The sequence below is a fragment of the Lepidochelys kempii genome, chromosome 3 (genome assembly GCF_965140285.1).
Source record: "Lepidochelys kempii isolate rLepKem1 chromosome 3, rLepKem1.hap1, whole genome shotgun sequence".
NCBI classification, from domain to species: domain Eukaryota; kingdom Metazoa; phylum Chordata; order Testudines; family Cheloniidae; genus Lepidochelys; species Lepidochelys kempii.
This window is the reverse complement of record NC_136382.1, coordinates 186,213,321-186,230,187: the sequence shown is the minus strand read 5'-3', so window position 1 is coordinate 186,230,187 and position 16,867 is coordinate 186,213,321. Positions and strand designations below refer to the sequence as shown.

Below are 16,867 nucleotides of genomic sequence, written 5' to 3'. Positions count from 1 at the left end.
ATAAAGAATACACGTTATCACTTAAACTATTCATTTTTCACATTTTCCTACAGAAATCTTCCCCACTACCATTTCCAGCATGGCTTCTAATCTGATGAGTAAATACTATTTATTACCTTTACAGGATATGAAAAAAGCTTCACAAAACCAAAGTCATCTCCTGTAGCTAACAGTGAACCATCTTTTGTAAGAGTAGCTGCATTTACAACAGTGACATCACTATGCATGGGCCAGATTCCTTCACAAGTAGGACCAAGAACACATGTCCAGGTATCCCATTCAATCTTCTCTATCTGGAAACAAAAATTCCCAAAACAAAGTATCTTGACAAATGTCTAATACACTGCTTTAGTTGTTACATTTTTCTCTTGAACTATGATACTAACAAACAGATCAACTTGCATATGGGCTTGGCCAAAACGATTTTTTCTTTTTGTTAGCTTACAGTGTTTATTTCCAGCTGATTAATGCTAAATATGTCCTTTATTAAAACTCCTATACTACAAGGTAGAGTTCCTGGAATTTTACTTTTTTGCTATACATTTTTTATTCTCCAGGGAGAAATCATTGGTCATTGTCATTTGGATTTAAACTGTTTAGAGATTTTCATAGGTGATGAATATTGGCAGCTCTCATTAAGAGTTGCAGGTGTTCAGCATCCCTTAAAATGAGGCCACATATTTTTAAAAGTAGCTTCCTAAATTGCACTTAAATTGCCTGCACACAGATTAAATACAAAAGAAGTGATTGTTCATGCAAAGAGATTATGTGGAAAACTTGTCTGAAATGCACAAATATATATTTGCACATAAATCCTTCTTCTAAAAGAACAAATGGATGCACCTGCAGATATTGCAGGTGATGGAAAATTTGGTGTTGTCTTTCCTGTACTTATGTAGTTTCATTCTGAGATTTACTGTGAGAATTTTAGTAAATCTGTACTTTTTAATCTATTTTTCAATTTATTTCAATGAGAGAGAAAAGTTAGTTCAATGCCAAGTACTTTTGAAAATCTCACCCACAATATTTACAATATGTGATCAGATCTGAATTAAGTGCTTATCTGAAATGGTTCTAATTTTGAAATACTAATGTTTGTTAAGTGCTTAGAGCAGGGATCGGCAACCTTTGGCATGTGGCCCGCCAGGGTAAGCCCCTTGGCGGGCCGGGACAGTTTGTTTACATGCCACGTTCACAGGTTTGGCTGATTGCAGCTCCCACTGGCCATGGTTCGCCGTTCCAGACCAACGAGGGCTGTGGGAAACGGCGGCCAGCACATTCCTTGGCCTGCGCTGCTTCCCGCAGCCCCCATTGGCCTGGAGCAGCGAACCACAGGCAGTGGGAGCTGCGATTGGCTGAACCTACTGACACGGCAGATAAACAAACCGGCCCGGCCCACCAGGGGGCTTACCCTGGCGGGCCACGTGCCAAAGGTTGCCGATCCCTGGCTTAGAGTAATGTAGCTGTTATGAAAGGTATGATACTGAGTGATTAAGCAGTTCTAATTATACCCATTATAAGGATTAACTTTTGTATATGTAACATTTGTATAATACTTACAAAGGTCTACTTCACAGGGCTGTTGTGAAGATTCACTAATGTCTGTGAAGCACTTTGTAAACTTGAAAGCGTGGTAGCATAGGGGAAGGTATATGAAGAAGACATACCATTTAAATAAGTAATACACTAATTTTCAGTAGTATCATATAACAACATTCACAATGTAAAACCTTCAAGTTAGTACTGAGTGAAGTATTCAGAAAATGTAATTAGTATGATCCATACCTCAGCAGCTCGTATAATATGTCTTTTTCCTCTTGGTGCTTCAAAAAATAGCTGTTCTTTGGCACCAGAATTGACTTGCAATAACTTTCCTGTATGTGAAATATGAGTTTATTATTTATTTTATACATGATTTGGAATATTATGAAGTGCCTTTTTTATTGAGTGATGAGGTGTTATGAAAAACTTGAATGCACATCCTGCATAGGTATTTGTGACAAAATGATAAGAATGACCTACAGAGCACTAAAATAAATACAGTCCAATTCAGTTTCTAAAAATGGTTGTTTAGATACTACTCACAAACAGCAGAGTACGGGCCAAGTGACACATGGTGCTGAGTAGCCTCAGAGGTGCTTAGCACTTTGCTGGATCAAGTCCTAAATGTGAGACTTCATATAACAACCTTGCAAAACTCTATTCACCCTATGTAAGTAATACTTTATTAGTGTTTTCATTATCATGGTAAATGAAGATGAACAGATGTACTTTTCATGATTATTTTACAGATGGTTGTACAGTGATTTAAAAAAAGTTATAAATCTCTCTCTCTCTCTATTAGAGCACTGCCCTATACAAATGTATAACAAACAATCCTTGAATACAAACATTACGAATGTGATCCAAATTGTATGCTAACTATTAGGCAGGCTTATGTGAAACTGAATGTACATTATTTCAGAGTGGTAGCCGTGTTAGTCTGTATCAGCAAAAACAACGAGGAGTCCTTGTGGCACCTTAGAGACTAACAAATTTATTTGAGCATAAGCTTTCATGGGCTAAAACCCACTTCATCAGATGTATGGAGAGAAAAATACAGTAAGCAGTATATATATTACACCACATGAAAAGATGGGAGTTGCCTTACCAAGTGGGGGGTCAATGCTAACGAGGCCAATTCAATTAAGGTGGAAGTGACCTTTTCTCAACAGTTGACAAGAAGGGGTGGATATCAACAGAGGGAAAATTACTTTTGTAGTGCTAATGAGGCCAATGCAATCAAGGTGGACGTCGCCCATTTCCAACAGTTGACAAGAAGGTGTAAGTATCAGCAGAGGGAAAATTACTTTCTGTAGTGACCCATCTATTCCCATGCTTTATTCAGGCCTAATTTGATGGTGTCCAGTTTGCAAATTAATTCCAGTTCTGCAGTTTCCCATCAAAATCTGTTTTTGAAGTTTTTTTGAAGAATTGCCACTTTTAAGTCTCTTATTGAATTTCCAGGGAGATTGAAGTGCTCTCCTACTGGAATTTGAATGTTACAATTCTTGATGTCTGATTTGTGTCCATTTATTCTTTTGCGTAGAGACTGTCTGGTTTGGCCAATGTACATGGCAGAGGGGCATTGCTGGCACAGGATGGCATATATCACATTGGTAGATGTGCAGCTGAACGAGCCTCTGATGGAATAGCTGATGTGATTAGGTCCTATAATGGTGTCTCTTGAATACATATGCAGACAGAGATGGCAACAGGATTTGTTGCAGGGATTGGTTCATTAATAAGCCATTGGGCAGGAAGGGGAGAAACAGAAAAAATAAACAGGCTGCCTTAAATTTGAGTTTTATGATATAACTGAAACACCAAGAAAGATAGATTTCTAAAATAAATCTATCGCTGAAAAGTTACAGGGGTCCTGTAGGCCACTATAAAATGACTTTGGAGCTTCCCTTGATTGGTAAAGAGCTGGGATGCTCAGGGTCTGAAAGGTTTCTTCACCCCTTCCATTGATGGAGGAAAAACAACATAAGGTAGCTGACCTCTGGCAGTGCTAGAAATCTGCCACCCTCCCCCATCTACTGTGCTAGAGCCTTCAAGCAGGAGCAAAACATTTTCTTACTCCTAGGCAGATACTGGGAATATATTTATCAGCTGCATGTGTGCTGCCTGGATATTCTGCCCACTTGTCATCAGGAACAACACCCTCCTGTATAAGTCTCAACCAGAAATTGAAGGCAGCACCCACAAATTTAAAATTTGGTCAAAAATTAAGTTATTTTTTAAAAATCCACTTGGGAATTTACTATGAAAGAGGTTTTCCAGTATCTAAATAGTGTGGTTTTATAAGGGAAGCAGTTATTAACTAAGAAACACTGGATCAGATCCTCAGCCAGTGTAAATAGTGTAGTTCTAATGGAGTCATGTTGATTTACTTCAACGGAGGATGTGGCCCATTATTCCAAGAGCCATGTTCAGTTCTGCTGGAGGCCCAGATGATGGCAGGACCCAAACAAGGAAAAATACAGTATGAGGCAATAGATGTTAAGGCCACAGGAGGTCATCTTGTCTGACCTCTTGCATAACTAGGGTCATAGAATGTAACTCATTATTTTTTGCCATGTAGGGATTATTCTATCTACTGGGGGGTGGGGGGAGGAGTTATATTGCTGCCCATCACTGTAGTATCTGATCATCTTGGGGGGAGGAATAGCTCAGTGGTTTGAGCATTGGCCTGCTAAACCCAGGGTTGTGAGTTCAATCCTTGAGGGGGCCATTTAGGGATCTGGGGCAAAAATTGGGGATTGGTCCTGCTTTGAGCAGGGGGTTGGACTGGATGACCTCCTGAGGTCCCTTCCAACCCTGATATTCTATGATTCTATGATCTATTTTATTCTTCTCTACTATGTTGAACAGTATGACCAAATAACCTGTGGATGAAGCAGACAATATCTTTTCGGAAGCCATGTTGCTTTCAAGACCATTACAAATACAGAGGGGAAGGGGGTAAATCAGCATGAGCTTCAGGGAAAAGGCAAAAGATGTAATGGAAATGAATGCTCGCCTACATCTTCTAGGTAGTAGTAGAAATAATGGGGAGTAAAATCAACAACAAAAAAGGAGCTAATGGTGTCCTTTCATATGTGTTCCTTCAAAATCTCAGCAGATAGATCATCTCCAAATAATTTTAAAGATACTTAAAGGGATTTCAGTGTCCCTATTCTTAAGACAGGCATTATCCGCTGTACATGTTGTAACACTAGGCCCTCTGGTGCCCACTGGCAAAGGGTTCACTGTTCTTTACAAGCAACTCCTGTCTCAGACCTGAGAAACTCACTACACCAAATACACCACTTTCACTGTATTTATCCATAAAGGGTAATATATGAGGCTTGAAGTACTGAAAGCTTGCAACTTATCAATACTCATAATCATTGCGAGATGTGTGTACTGGTAATATTTAAAGAATATTGTAACTATATTGAAAATTATGCTTACAGTTATGGGGTAAAAGTGAGTCACCTGGGAATCATATGCCTCAGTGATGGCCCATTCAGGCAGGAGGGAGTTGCCACCCCTCCCTGGCTAGCTAATTATGTAATGTATTGTTCGATTGCCCACCTTTGCAACAACCCTTAAAAGTCAATGGAAAAATCTCAGAGATAAACTATAAAAACATCAAAACCACTTGAAAGTGAAAAGGAACAATATGACAGTAGGGGGGTGGGTTGTCCTGTGTCATAAATATAAAGGGAAGGGTAACCACCTTTCTGTATACAGTGCTATAAAATCCCTCCTGGCCAGAGGCAAAACCCTTTCACCTGTAAAGGGTTAAGAAGCTAAGGTAACCTAACTGGCACCTGACCAAAATGACCAATAAGGAGACAAGATACATTCAAAACTGGAGGGGGGGGAACAAAGGGTCTGTCTGTCTGTGTGATGGTTCTGCTGGGAACAGATCAGGAATGCAGACTTACAACTCCTGTTAAGTTAGTAAGTAATCTAGCTAAAAATGCATTAGATTTACGTTTGTTGAATGGCTGGTAAAATAAGCTGTGCTGGATGGAATGTATATTCCTGTTTTTGTGTCTTTTTGTAACTTAAGGTTTTGCCTAGAGGGATTCTCTATATTTTGAATCTGATTACCCTGTAAGGTATTTACCATCCTGATTTTACGGAGGTGATTCTTTTACCTTTTCTTTAATTAAAATTCTTCTTTTAAGAACCCGATTGCTTTTTCAAGATCCAAGGGTTTGGGTCTGTGTTCACCTGTACAAATTGGTGAGGATTCTTATCAAGCCTTCCACAGGAAAGGGGGTGTAGGGCATGGGGGGATATTTTGGGGGAAGACATCTCTGAGTGGGCTCTTTCCCTGTTCTTTGTTTAACACGCTTGGTGGTGGCAGCATACGGTTCAAGGACAAGGCAAAGTTCGTACCTTGGGGAAGTGTTTAACCTAAGCTGGTAAAAATAAGCTTAGGGGGTTTTTCATGCAGATCCCCACATCTGAACCCTAGAGTTCAGAGTGGGGAAGGAACCTTGACATGGTGGCAGAGCAGTGGGATCATTTTCAGATCATTTTGAACCGGAAGCACAGCAGGATTTTAAAAGGTTTTGTAAAAGGTGATTGCAGCTGTAGATTCTGTCTCTCTGCCTGGGGGACAGAGCAGCAGGCATAACAAAAGGATTTTTCTATAGGCTGAGAACAGCTATCAGGAAAAAAAGGTATCAGGTTACAGCACAGCAAAATTTTACAAGCCAGTTTTTTTGTTTTCTTTTCTTTTCTTTCTAACTCTCGGGTGTAAAGTTAGTTAAAAACAGAGAGGTTAGGATGACAGACTGCACTGTTCAACAGAAGTTGTAATTAGCCAGCTTTGAGGCTGAGGAAAAACAAAAGGAACACGAGAGACGGGTATAACTCAGAAAGATGGAAATGGAGGCAAAAGAAATGGAGGCTGCCCACAGGAGACAAATGGAGGCAAAGGAAAAAGAAATGGAAGAGAAGGAAAAAGAGAGGAAGCATGCACTGGAGATGGAGAAGGCAAAGGCTCAGCAGAATGTACCGAATAACCCTAACAATCCTTCCCCAGCAATCCACAAATGGGAGCGACTATGTCCACAGTATGATGAATCCAGTGATATTGCTGAATATTTTCTCACCTTTGAGAGACTGTGCACACTCCATAAAATTCCTGAAGCTCACAAGATGACCACATTGGTCTCAAAATTGACTTTAAGAGCTTGGACATATTCAAGATGCCTATTGATGAGGTTTCTGACTATAATAAATTAAAGAATTTGATTTTAAAGCCATTTCAAGTTACACCTAAAACTTACAGAGTAAAGTGAGCTGTAGCTAATGAAAGCTTATGCTCAAATAAATTTGTTAGTCTCTAAGGTGCCACAAGTATTCCTTTTCTTTTTGTGGATACAGACTAACGCAGCTGCTACTCTGAAACCAGAGTAAAATTTAGAGCCCTTAAGAGAGGACCTGGATGAAGTAATGTGGCTTATATAAACCAGATGAAGGATCTGTTAGATAAATGGGTCAAAGGAAGGGGTGTAACTAGCTTTGAAGGAATGTGTGATTTAATGACTCAGGAGCAATTCCTGAATATGTCCAAGGAGGAAATAAAACAGTGTTTATGGGATAAGAAAATGGACTCAGCAGAAAGTCTTGCTTCTTATGCTGATCAATACAAGCAGTCCCAGACCGCCAGAGAGGCGGGGCAAACCAGAACAAAATGGGTGGAGGGAGGAGAGAAAAACAATCCTGGTTGCAATTGGAGCGGATACCAGAAGGGACACATTCAGACCACCCTCTACTACTGGGGGCAGCCCAAGGCCCCAGCTACACACCAAGGAACACTCCAGACACCTCTGCATCACGCCACAATGTTCTCCAGCAACCCACCTTGCCCCAGTGACCCGTCAGCTGGACGATGTTTTAAATGTAATGAGCCGGGGCATGTAAAGGTCAACTGCCCCAAGAACTCCAACAGATTACAGTTCATTGCACCGGAATCACACCAGAGGTCCTCAGGCCCACATACCTCCCAGATACCTCAGAGCAGAGAGAAACAGTGAGTGTGGGTGGGAAGAAGGTCACAGTATGGAGGGACACTGGAGCACAAGTGTAGGCTATTCATGCTTCCTTAGTGGACCCCAATTTAATCGACCCAGAGGTCCAAGAGACGATTCAACCCTTCAAGTCAAAGTCTTTTGACTTGCCTACAGCCAAGTTGCCTGTCCAGTACAAGGGCTGGTCAGGAACATGGACTTTTGCAGTCTATGATGATCCCATCCCCATGCTGTTGGGAGAAGACTTAGCCAATCATGTGAAGTTAGCCAAGAGCGTGGGAATGGTCACCCACAGCCAGGCTAAGCAAGCTGTCACACCTAGCTCTGTTCCGGAAACTTCTACCAGGACCCAGTCAGAGGTGATGGAACCAGACCCCATGCCAATGTCTGCAACAGCAGTAGCGGATCCAGTCACAGAGACCCAGACAAAGCCAGTCCCAGAACTGGAACCGGCGGAACAACCAGCACCAGAACCATTCCCAGCACTGAATCCAGTACTTGCAACCCCAACACCAGAGGGCCCCACTGAACCTGCACCGGTAGCAGCAGCAGATGACCCTAAACAAGAAGCTCAGTCAGAGCCTGAAACCCAACATAGTGCACCAGTGGACAGCAGTTCACAGTCAACGAAAACAACCCCATCACCTGCATTGCTTTCAGAGAAACCAAGCCCAGGTCCACAATCCGAAGAGGAACTGATGTCTCCAGCATCAAGGGAACAGTTCCAGACCAAACAGGAAGCAGATGAAAGCCTCCAGAGAGCTTGGATGGTGGCATGGAGCAACTCACCACCTCTCAGCTCTTCTAATCGATCCAGGTTTGTTGTAGAAAGAGGACTTTTATACAAGAAAACTCTTTCTGGTGGACACCAGGAAGACTGGCATCCTCAGAGACAGTTGGTAGTTCCAAGTAAGTACCGAGTAAACCTATTAAGCTTAGCCCACAATAATCCTAGTGGCCATGCTGGGGTGAACAGAACCAAAGACCATTTGGGAAAGTGCAGGACTCTGCACTTGTCCTTGTTGAACCTCATCAGATTACTTTTGGCCCAATCCTCCAATTTGTCTAGGTCCCTGTGTATCCTATCCCTACCCTCCAGCTTATCTACCTCTCCTCCCAGTTTAGTGTCATCCGCAAACTTGCTGAGGGTGCAATCCACACCATCCTCCAGATCATTAATGAAGATATTGAACAAAACCAGCCCCAGGACCGACCCTTGGGGCTCTCCGCTAGATACTGGCTGCCAACTAGACATAGAGCCATTGATCACTACCCATTGAGCCCAACAATCTAGCCAACTTTCTACCCACCTTGTAGTGCATCCATCCAGCCCATACTTCTTTAACTTGCTGACAAGAATACTGTGGGAGACTGTGTCAAAAGCTTTGCTAAAGTCAAGGAATAACACGTCCACTGCTTTCCCTTCATCCACAGAGCCAGTTATCTCATCATAGAAGGCAATTAGATTAGTCACGCATGACTTGCCCTTGATGAATCCATGCTAACTGTTCCTGATCACTTTCCTCTCCTCTAAGTGCTTCAGAATTGATTCCTTGAGGACCTGCTCCATGATTTTTCCAGGGACTGAGGTGAGGCTGACTGGCCTGTAGTTCCCGGGATCCTCCTTCTTCCCTTTTTTAAAGATTGGCACTACATTAGCCGTTTTCCAGTCTTCCGGGACTTCCCCTGATCACCATGAGTTTTCAAAGATAATGGTCAATGGCTCTGCAATCACATCCGCCAATTCCTTTAGCACTCTCAGATGCAACGCATCTGGCCCCATAGACTTGTGCTTTTCTAAATAGTCCCGAACCACTTCTTTCTTCACAGAGGGCTTTCTTCATTGAGGTTCCATTTCAGCGAGTTCCAAGTGGGGAACCCTATGCTGCCACCACCAAGCGTGTTAAACAAAGAACAGGGAAAGAGCCTACTTGGAGACGTCTTCCCCCCAAGTCCCACACCCCCTTTCCTGGGGAAGACTTGATAAGAATCCTCACCAATTTGTACAGGTGAACACAGACCCAAACCCTTGGATCTTGAAAAAGCAATCGGGTTCTTAAAAGAAGAATTTTAATTAAAGAAAAGGTAAAAGAATCACCTCCGTAAAATCAGGATGGTAAATACCTTACAGGGTAATCAGTTTCAAAACATAGAGAATCCCTCTAGGCAAAACCTTAAGTTACAAAAAGACACAAAAACAGGAATATACATTCCTTTCAGCACAGCTATTTTATCAGCCATTAAACAAAAGGAAAAGTAACGCATTTCTCGCTTGACTACTTACTAACTTAAGGAGTTATGAAGAGCATTCCCAATCTGTTCCCGGCAAAAGCATCACACAGACAGACAGACCCTTTGTTCCCCCGCCTCCAGTTTTGAAAGTATCTTGTCTCCTTATTGGTCATTTTGGTCAGGTGCCAGCGAGGTTATCTTAGCTTGTTAACCCTTTACAGGTGAAAGGGTTTTGCCTCTGGCCAGGAGGGATTTTATAGTTCTGTGTACAGAAAGGTGGTTACCCTTCCCTTTATATTTATGACATGGGCTCTTTCCCTGTTTTTTGTTTAAAACACTTGGTAGTGGAGAAGGAACCTTGACACCCTGTCTGCGAATAAAGACAAAAGACTGATTCAGTAGATAACAGGGTGGAAAAAGACACGCTGGGTCTGTTCACTGAGAAGGTACCTTGATGAGCACGGGTGCTTCATGGAAGACTGGTTTCTAGCTCCTTGGGGCTAGCAAGTGCTGCCAAAGATTGAACTTTGGGGTAAAAATGTGCTTGTCTACACTACAGAGTTTTGTCGACAAAAGTCAGCTTTCATCAACAAAACAGTGGAGTTGTACACACTACAATGCTCCTTCTGCCAACAAAACTCTTCTGCTTCACTGACAAAATAAAACCACTTCCATGAGAAGCATAGAGCTTTTTGCGGCAAAGTTATATTGACAAAGTGTCAGTGTAGACACTGAGCTTGGTTATGTCGCTGTAAGTGGCCTCCAGGACGCAATCAGCTCTGGTCAGCAGTTCAAACTTCACTGTTCTGCAGCCAGGTACACAGGTATTCGTCCCTCCCCATTTAAAGGCCTGGGAATTTTTGAAATTCCACTTCCTGTTTGCTCAGCATGGACAGCTCACATTGCATCTTCTTAGCTGACCATAGAGGCTCCATGCAGCAAATACTCTCCTTTTTGGAGCACACCTAAGTTGTTGGATCTGCTGGTACTGTGGGGAGAGGAGGCTGTGCAATCCCAGCTCTGCTTCAGCTATAGGAACTTTGATACCTACAGTCAAATTTCTTGTGGCATGTTGGATAAGGGTTACAAATGGGAGACACATCAGTGCTGTGTGACGATAAAGGGGCTGTGGCAGGCGTACCAGAAGGCAAGGGAGTCAAACTGTCACTCTGGTGCTGTGCCGAAGTCCTGCTGCTTCTATAAGGAGTTGAACGCTATCCTTGGTGGCAACCCCATCTCTACTGCCAGGAGACCTGGGGATAGTTTGGGGATGGGGAGGAGCTAGAGGCAGTGGACAGTGGATTCAATCCTGAGAACAAAGTCGTGGAAGAGGAGGTCAAGTTGGAGGACAAGATGGGAGAGGCGACTGGGTCGTCCAGTACTGTGGCAAGCCAGGACCTCTTCTTGACCCAGGAGGGTTCGAGCCAGTCCCAACACTCCATCTCTGGTGCACATGATGCAGGAAAGGGGAACTCTGGTAAGTTATCTTTTTGAGTTAATGCTGCTCAGTTATATGAGGTAGAGCTGTCCTTTGCTTTGTTATACACTAGAAGTGGGTTAAGGGATAGAAATGTACAAGTGTGGAAGTAACAAAGGGATAAAGGGGATTTGGATGCAGACATCTTAGTTTTCTTAAAAATAGAGTAAGAGTCAGGTTAACTCTAACTCTAATAAAGCGAGACTTTAAGGCAGGGCCTGGGTGAGTGAGAAGCGAGTGGGAAAATGGTAAGAGATGCCGTGTTGACCTTGTGTTAGATAAGAATGGAATGCAGACTGTAGCAGGAACTGCTGAGAAAAAGTAAGATATCAGGAAGGAATATGTATAAACAAGATGGAGAAGTTTATCATTATTATATGTAACAAAAGGTATAAATGCTTGCCTTGTTTATCTTGCAGAGACCTGCCTAGGAAGGGGGAATCCCTGTCCGTGCGCACCCTCCCCCTTGCAACTGCTTGAGAATAAATTGTCTCTGACTTGTTGGAAACAACCTAAAAGTGAACACTGTGTTTTTCTTCCACAATTTGGTGCTGTGACTCGGATGGCAACGCCCGGCTGAGACAGCGTCAACTACTGCAGACCGTTCCCCTTCAAACCCCATGGCGCCACAATAGAGGTAAGAGACCTTTTGAAATCTCTATTGGGGGTTTCGGAGGAGGACTGCCCTTGGGGCCGCCTGTCACTTTGAGGCTTACGCCATGCAAACTTATTGATTAAGCAACAAGATCAGATGCAAAGCGATACTGAGGAACTGTTGCCACCCTCAATAAGGTTAGTTTGAAGTGGTACTGTGGATTTAGTTTTGCCACCCTCAATAAGGTTAGTTATATGCAGTACTGAGGAGTAGTCTTGCCGCCCTCAATAAGGTTAATGCATAGGTGCTGAGTGGTTTTGGCCACCTCAAATAAGGGAAAGGTTGTATTAAGTCCAGACATAAAGAACTAAGGTTATTGTTAAATGAGATGCATCAGGATATGGGGAATGAATGTGTGTGTATGAATGAATGAAGGGGGGTATGAACTGCTGATCAAGTCCAGGACTTAAGCTGACTCCAGCCGCCCCAGGGCTACCCCATGTGGGAGTTCTGAAAGCAATGTGGGGGGGTCAGCTGAACCTTGTGACCCAGTGGAGATTCTTTCCTTACTAATGAGCTGCTGACCAGGTCCAGACTTAAGCCACTAGTCGGTGGAAACCGTGACCCAGTGGACCCTTTCTTGGGGTGTGTGAGTGAAAATCTTCCCTAATTTATGAGCCGCTGAAAGGACAGGGGTCCCATATGAGCTGTTGAGTGGACAGGATACTCCCCTGTGTGACTGCAAAATGGGTGGGGGACAGTCTAAGAATTCCTCCGCACCACTGAAGGGTGCTCCTGTGTACTACATGTATGTGCATTATGGTCCTAGGACCTGCAGGTATTTAGAAAATAGAAGTTTTTACATGCGTGATAACCCATCTAAACAATTCCCACTAGAAGGTACCTTCGATCTAGATAAAATCATATATCTCAGAGGAACCCTTAAATCTCCCAAAATCCCTGATATACAGTGGGAACAAGTTGTTTATTGGTGGGAGGAAGCTACAAAGAGACTCTATGAGTCTCGAGTGTGGAGTCTGAAGGACTCCCAGGAAAAATTAAAAACTCAATTACAGGATTTGAAAACTAAATGTAAAGAATCCGGATGCCTCCCTGCCCGAGCTACTCCCTCAGCTCCTTTATATCCCCAATTAGTCAAGACTGAGAGTGAGGATGAAGCCGTTGAGGACATTGTGGATCTTTTCAGCAGTGCTCCACGGCAGCAGCCATTGCCTCCTCCCTCCCCTCCACAAGTTGCGCCTTCTAATGATCTCCATGAGGCAGCACAAACCTCACTGCCACATGTATCGACTACACAAATTGTTCTTTCTCCTGGAGGGGGCCTTCCTCTTCGCCGACCTATCAGCAGCCAAGGATTTGTTCCGATCCCTCTAGCAGCTCACCTGACTCTGATTTTTCTAGCCCATTTTCCCACCACACTAGGAGCCAGATATTAGTGTTTCAGGTTCCCTTAAGACAATTGCCGGGTGATGGAAATAATTTGGTTACAGTTCATGCCCCTGGGACGCCAGGGGACCTTAGAAATTTAGTAAAGGAATTTCCTAATGTTAGAGAGGAGCCAGAAAAGTTTAGAGAGGAGCTCCGGACAGTGATTCAGTGTTACAATCCATCATGGGCAGATGTTAACCAACTCTTGCGAGTAGTTCTGCCAGCCAGGGTTCAACAACGACTAGTTGCTCAGGCCCAATGGCCCGGTGCTGACCCCAGAATTGGAGATGCCCTGACTGAGGCTAGGAATCTCCTCTTGAATGCCATTCCGGAGGTCTGCCGTAGGAAAACGGATTGGACAAAGATCAATAACTGTAAACAGAACAAAGGCGAATCCCCCGCCGATTATCTAGATAGACTAACTAACGTATTTGAACAACATTCGGGAATTGCCCAGCCTGATACCAATGCCAGAGAGGCAGTGGGGGCTGCCTTTGTTCAAGGACTCTTACCAAGGATTCAGCAGCAGTTAAGGGTTATCTGCATTGGTTGGCAAACTAAACTTCTTTCTGAATTGGTGACAGTTGCTAACCATTGTTCAGCTTGCATAGAGCAGAAAAAATAAAGTTCTGAAACAAAACTCTTGGCCTTGCAGTTGCAAATTTATCAGTATAGAGGCCATGGGGTAATGAGGGGCAGACAAGGACGAGTTCGGGGGAGAGGTCCCTCATATCCTGCCCCAGCAAGGAACACTGCATGCCACTTTTGTGGCCAGGAGGGACACTGGAGAAATCATAGAATCATAGAATATCAGGGTTGGAAGGGACCCCAGAAGGTCATCTAGTCCAACCCCCTGCTCGAAGCAGGACCAATTCCCAGTTAAATCATCCCAGCCAGGGCTTTGTCAAGCCTGACCTTAAAAACCTCTAAGGAAGGAGATTCTACCACCTCCCTAGGTAACGCATTCCAGTGTTTCACCACCCTCTTAGTGAAAAAGTTTATCCTAATATCCAATCTAAACCTCCCCCACTGCAACTTGAGACCATTACTCCTCGTTCAGTCATCTGCTACCATTGAGAACAGTCTAGAGCCATCCTCTTTGGAACCCCCTTTCAGGTAGTTGAAAGCAGCTATCAAATCCCCCCTCATTCTTTTCTTCTGCAGGCTAAACAATCCCAGCTCCCTCAGCCTCTCCTCATAACTCATGTGTTCCAGTCCCCTAATCATTTTTGCTGCCCTTCGCTGGACTCTCTCCAATTTATCCACATCCTTCTTGAAGTGTGGGGCCCAAAACTGGACACAGTACTCCAGATGAGGCCTCACCAATGTCGAATAGAGGGGAACGATCACGTCCCTCGATCTGCTCGCTATGCCCCTACTTATACATCCCAAAATGCCATTGGCCTTCTTGGCAACAAGGGCACACTGCTGACTCATATCCAGCTTCTCGTCCACTGTCACCCCTAGGTCCTTTTCCGCAGAACTGCTGCCTAGCCATTCGGTCCCTAGTCTGTAGTGGTGCATGGGATTCTTCCATCCTAAGTGCAGGACCCTGCATTTATCCTTATTGAACCTCATCAGATTTCTTTTGGCCCAATCCTCCAATTTGTCTAGGTCCTTCTGTATCCTATCCCTCCCCTCCAGCATATCTACCACTCCTCCCAGTTTAGTATCATCCGCAAATTTGCTGAGAGTGCAATCCACACCATCCTCCAGATCATTTATGAAGATATTGAACAAAACCGGCCCCAGGACTGACCCTTGGGGCACTCCACTTGATACCGGCTGCCAACTAGACACGGAGCCATTGATCACTACCCATTGAGCCCGACAATCTAGCCAGCTTTCTACCCACCTTATAGTGCATTCATCCAGCCCATACTTCCTTAACTTGCTGACAAGAATACTGTGGGAGACCGTGTCAAAAGCTTTGCTAAAGTCAAGAAACAATACATCCACTGCTTTCCCTTCATCCACAGAACCAGTAATCTCATCATAAAAGGCGATTAGATTAGTCAGGCATGACCTTCCCTTGGTGAATCCATGCTGGCTGTTCCTGATCACTTTCCTCTCATGCAAGTGCTTCAGGATTGATTCTTTGAGGACCTGCTCCATGATTTTTCCAGGGACTGAGGTGAGGCTGACTGGCCTGTAGTTCCCAGGAATGCCTGAACCGACAGCCTCAAAATCCTCCACCCCCTTTCCCAAACCCTGAAGCACCTGTTTTTTCCCCACAAACCAACTCTTATTAGGACAGCTTGAGGGAACGTAACTGCATCATGAATCCTTTAATTCCTACTAATCAAGAAGGCCCATATGTAAATTGTGAAATTGCAGGCCAATCTGTTGCTCGTCTTGTGGACACTGGAGCTAGCAGATCGGCCTTAAGATCTTTAGAGTTTCCCTCTGTTCCCTTGTCATCCTTGTCTATTAATGCCATTGGTATTTCAAACCAATCTGTTCCACATCCTGTCACAAAACCCCTTTCTGTTGCCCTGGGACCCCTTTCTGATCAACATGCCTTTTTACTCAGCCCATCCTCTCCTGTTAATTTGTTGGGATGGGATCTTTTGTGTAAATTAGGCTGTACTATCTATTGTACACCAGATGGCGTATTCTTACAAGTTCCTGATGAGAATACCAATCTGGTGCCGGCTACACTGCACACAACAGTGCCAGCCAGACCACATGCAGCTCTCAGCCCTGATCTTGTTCACTTGTTGTCACAAGTGTCCTCTTATTTTTGGTCTTGGCATGCAAATGAAGTGGGGCAGATTCGAACAGCCGAACCAGTTAAGATTTTTGTTGATCCTTCTCAATCACTTCCACGGGTACCACAATATCTACTGCACCCTGAAACAGAGGAGGGAATAGCTCCAGTAATGGATTCCTTGTTACAGCAGGGTATTATTGTTCCTACTACTAGTTCTTGTAATACACCTATTTTCCCCATAAAGAAACCAGGAAAAAACACCTGTTTGTTCAAGATCTACGCGGGGTTAATGCTGCTGTCTTGCCATTCTTTCCAGTGGTTCCTAACCAAACTACTATTCTTTCTTGCATTCCCCCTACAGCCACTCACTTTACTGTTGTGGACCTTTGTTCAGCTTTCTTTTCCATTCTCATTCATCCTGATAGCCAATATTTGTTTGCCTTTACCTATAAAGGGCTCCAGTACACCTGGACTCACTTACCCCAAGGGTATACCGAATCTCCATCCCTGTTTTCCCAGATCCTGAAGAAGGATCTGGACAATGTGGTCTTTCCAGGAAAATCTGTACTCATACAATATGTGGATGATCTTTTGTTGGCATCCCCTTTCTTTGAATCCTGTAAAACTGATTCTTTAGTTCTTCTGACAGCTCTTGCTGCCAAGGGTCACAAGGCATCTCAGGAAAAACTCCAGTTGTGCCAACCCAGAGTTCATTACCTTGGTCATGATATTTTGCATTTTACACCCTGATCACCTTTGGCATTCCCTGGACGGCTGCCTGGTTGCACCTGAGGTGCTCTTGCCCTATTTTGCTCGCATGT

At 43.8% G+C, this 16,867-nt stretch overlaps 1 protein-coding gene across 1 annotated transcript in view; it reads right to left on the bottom strand.

The window, feature by feature from the left end:
* The window catches only part of EML6 (EMAP like 6), a 317,359-nt gene that overhangs the window by 72,867 nt on the left and 227,625 nt on the right, over positions 1-16,867 (bottom strand). Inside the window, exons 25-26 of the mRNA XM_078852321.1 lie at positions 1,786-1,874; positions 117-293 (exon numbers count right to left, since the gene is read on the bottom strand). Coding sequence (XP_078708447.1) covers positions 117-293; positions 1,786-1,874 — 266 coding nt within the window. The remainder of the gene's footprint in view (positions 1-116; positions 294-1,785; positions 1,875-16,867) is intronic.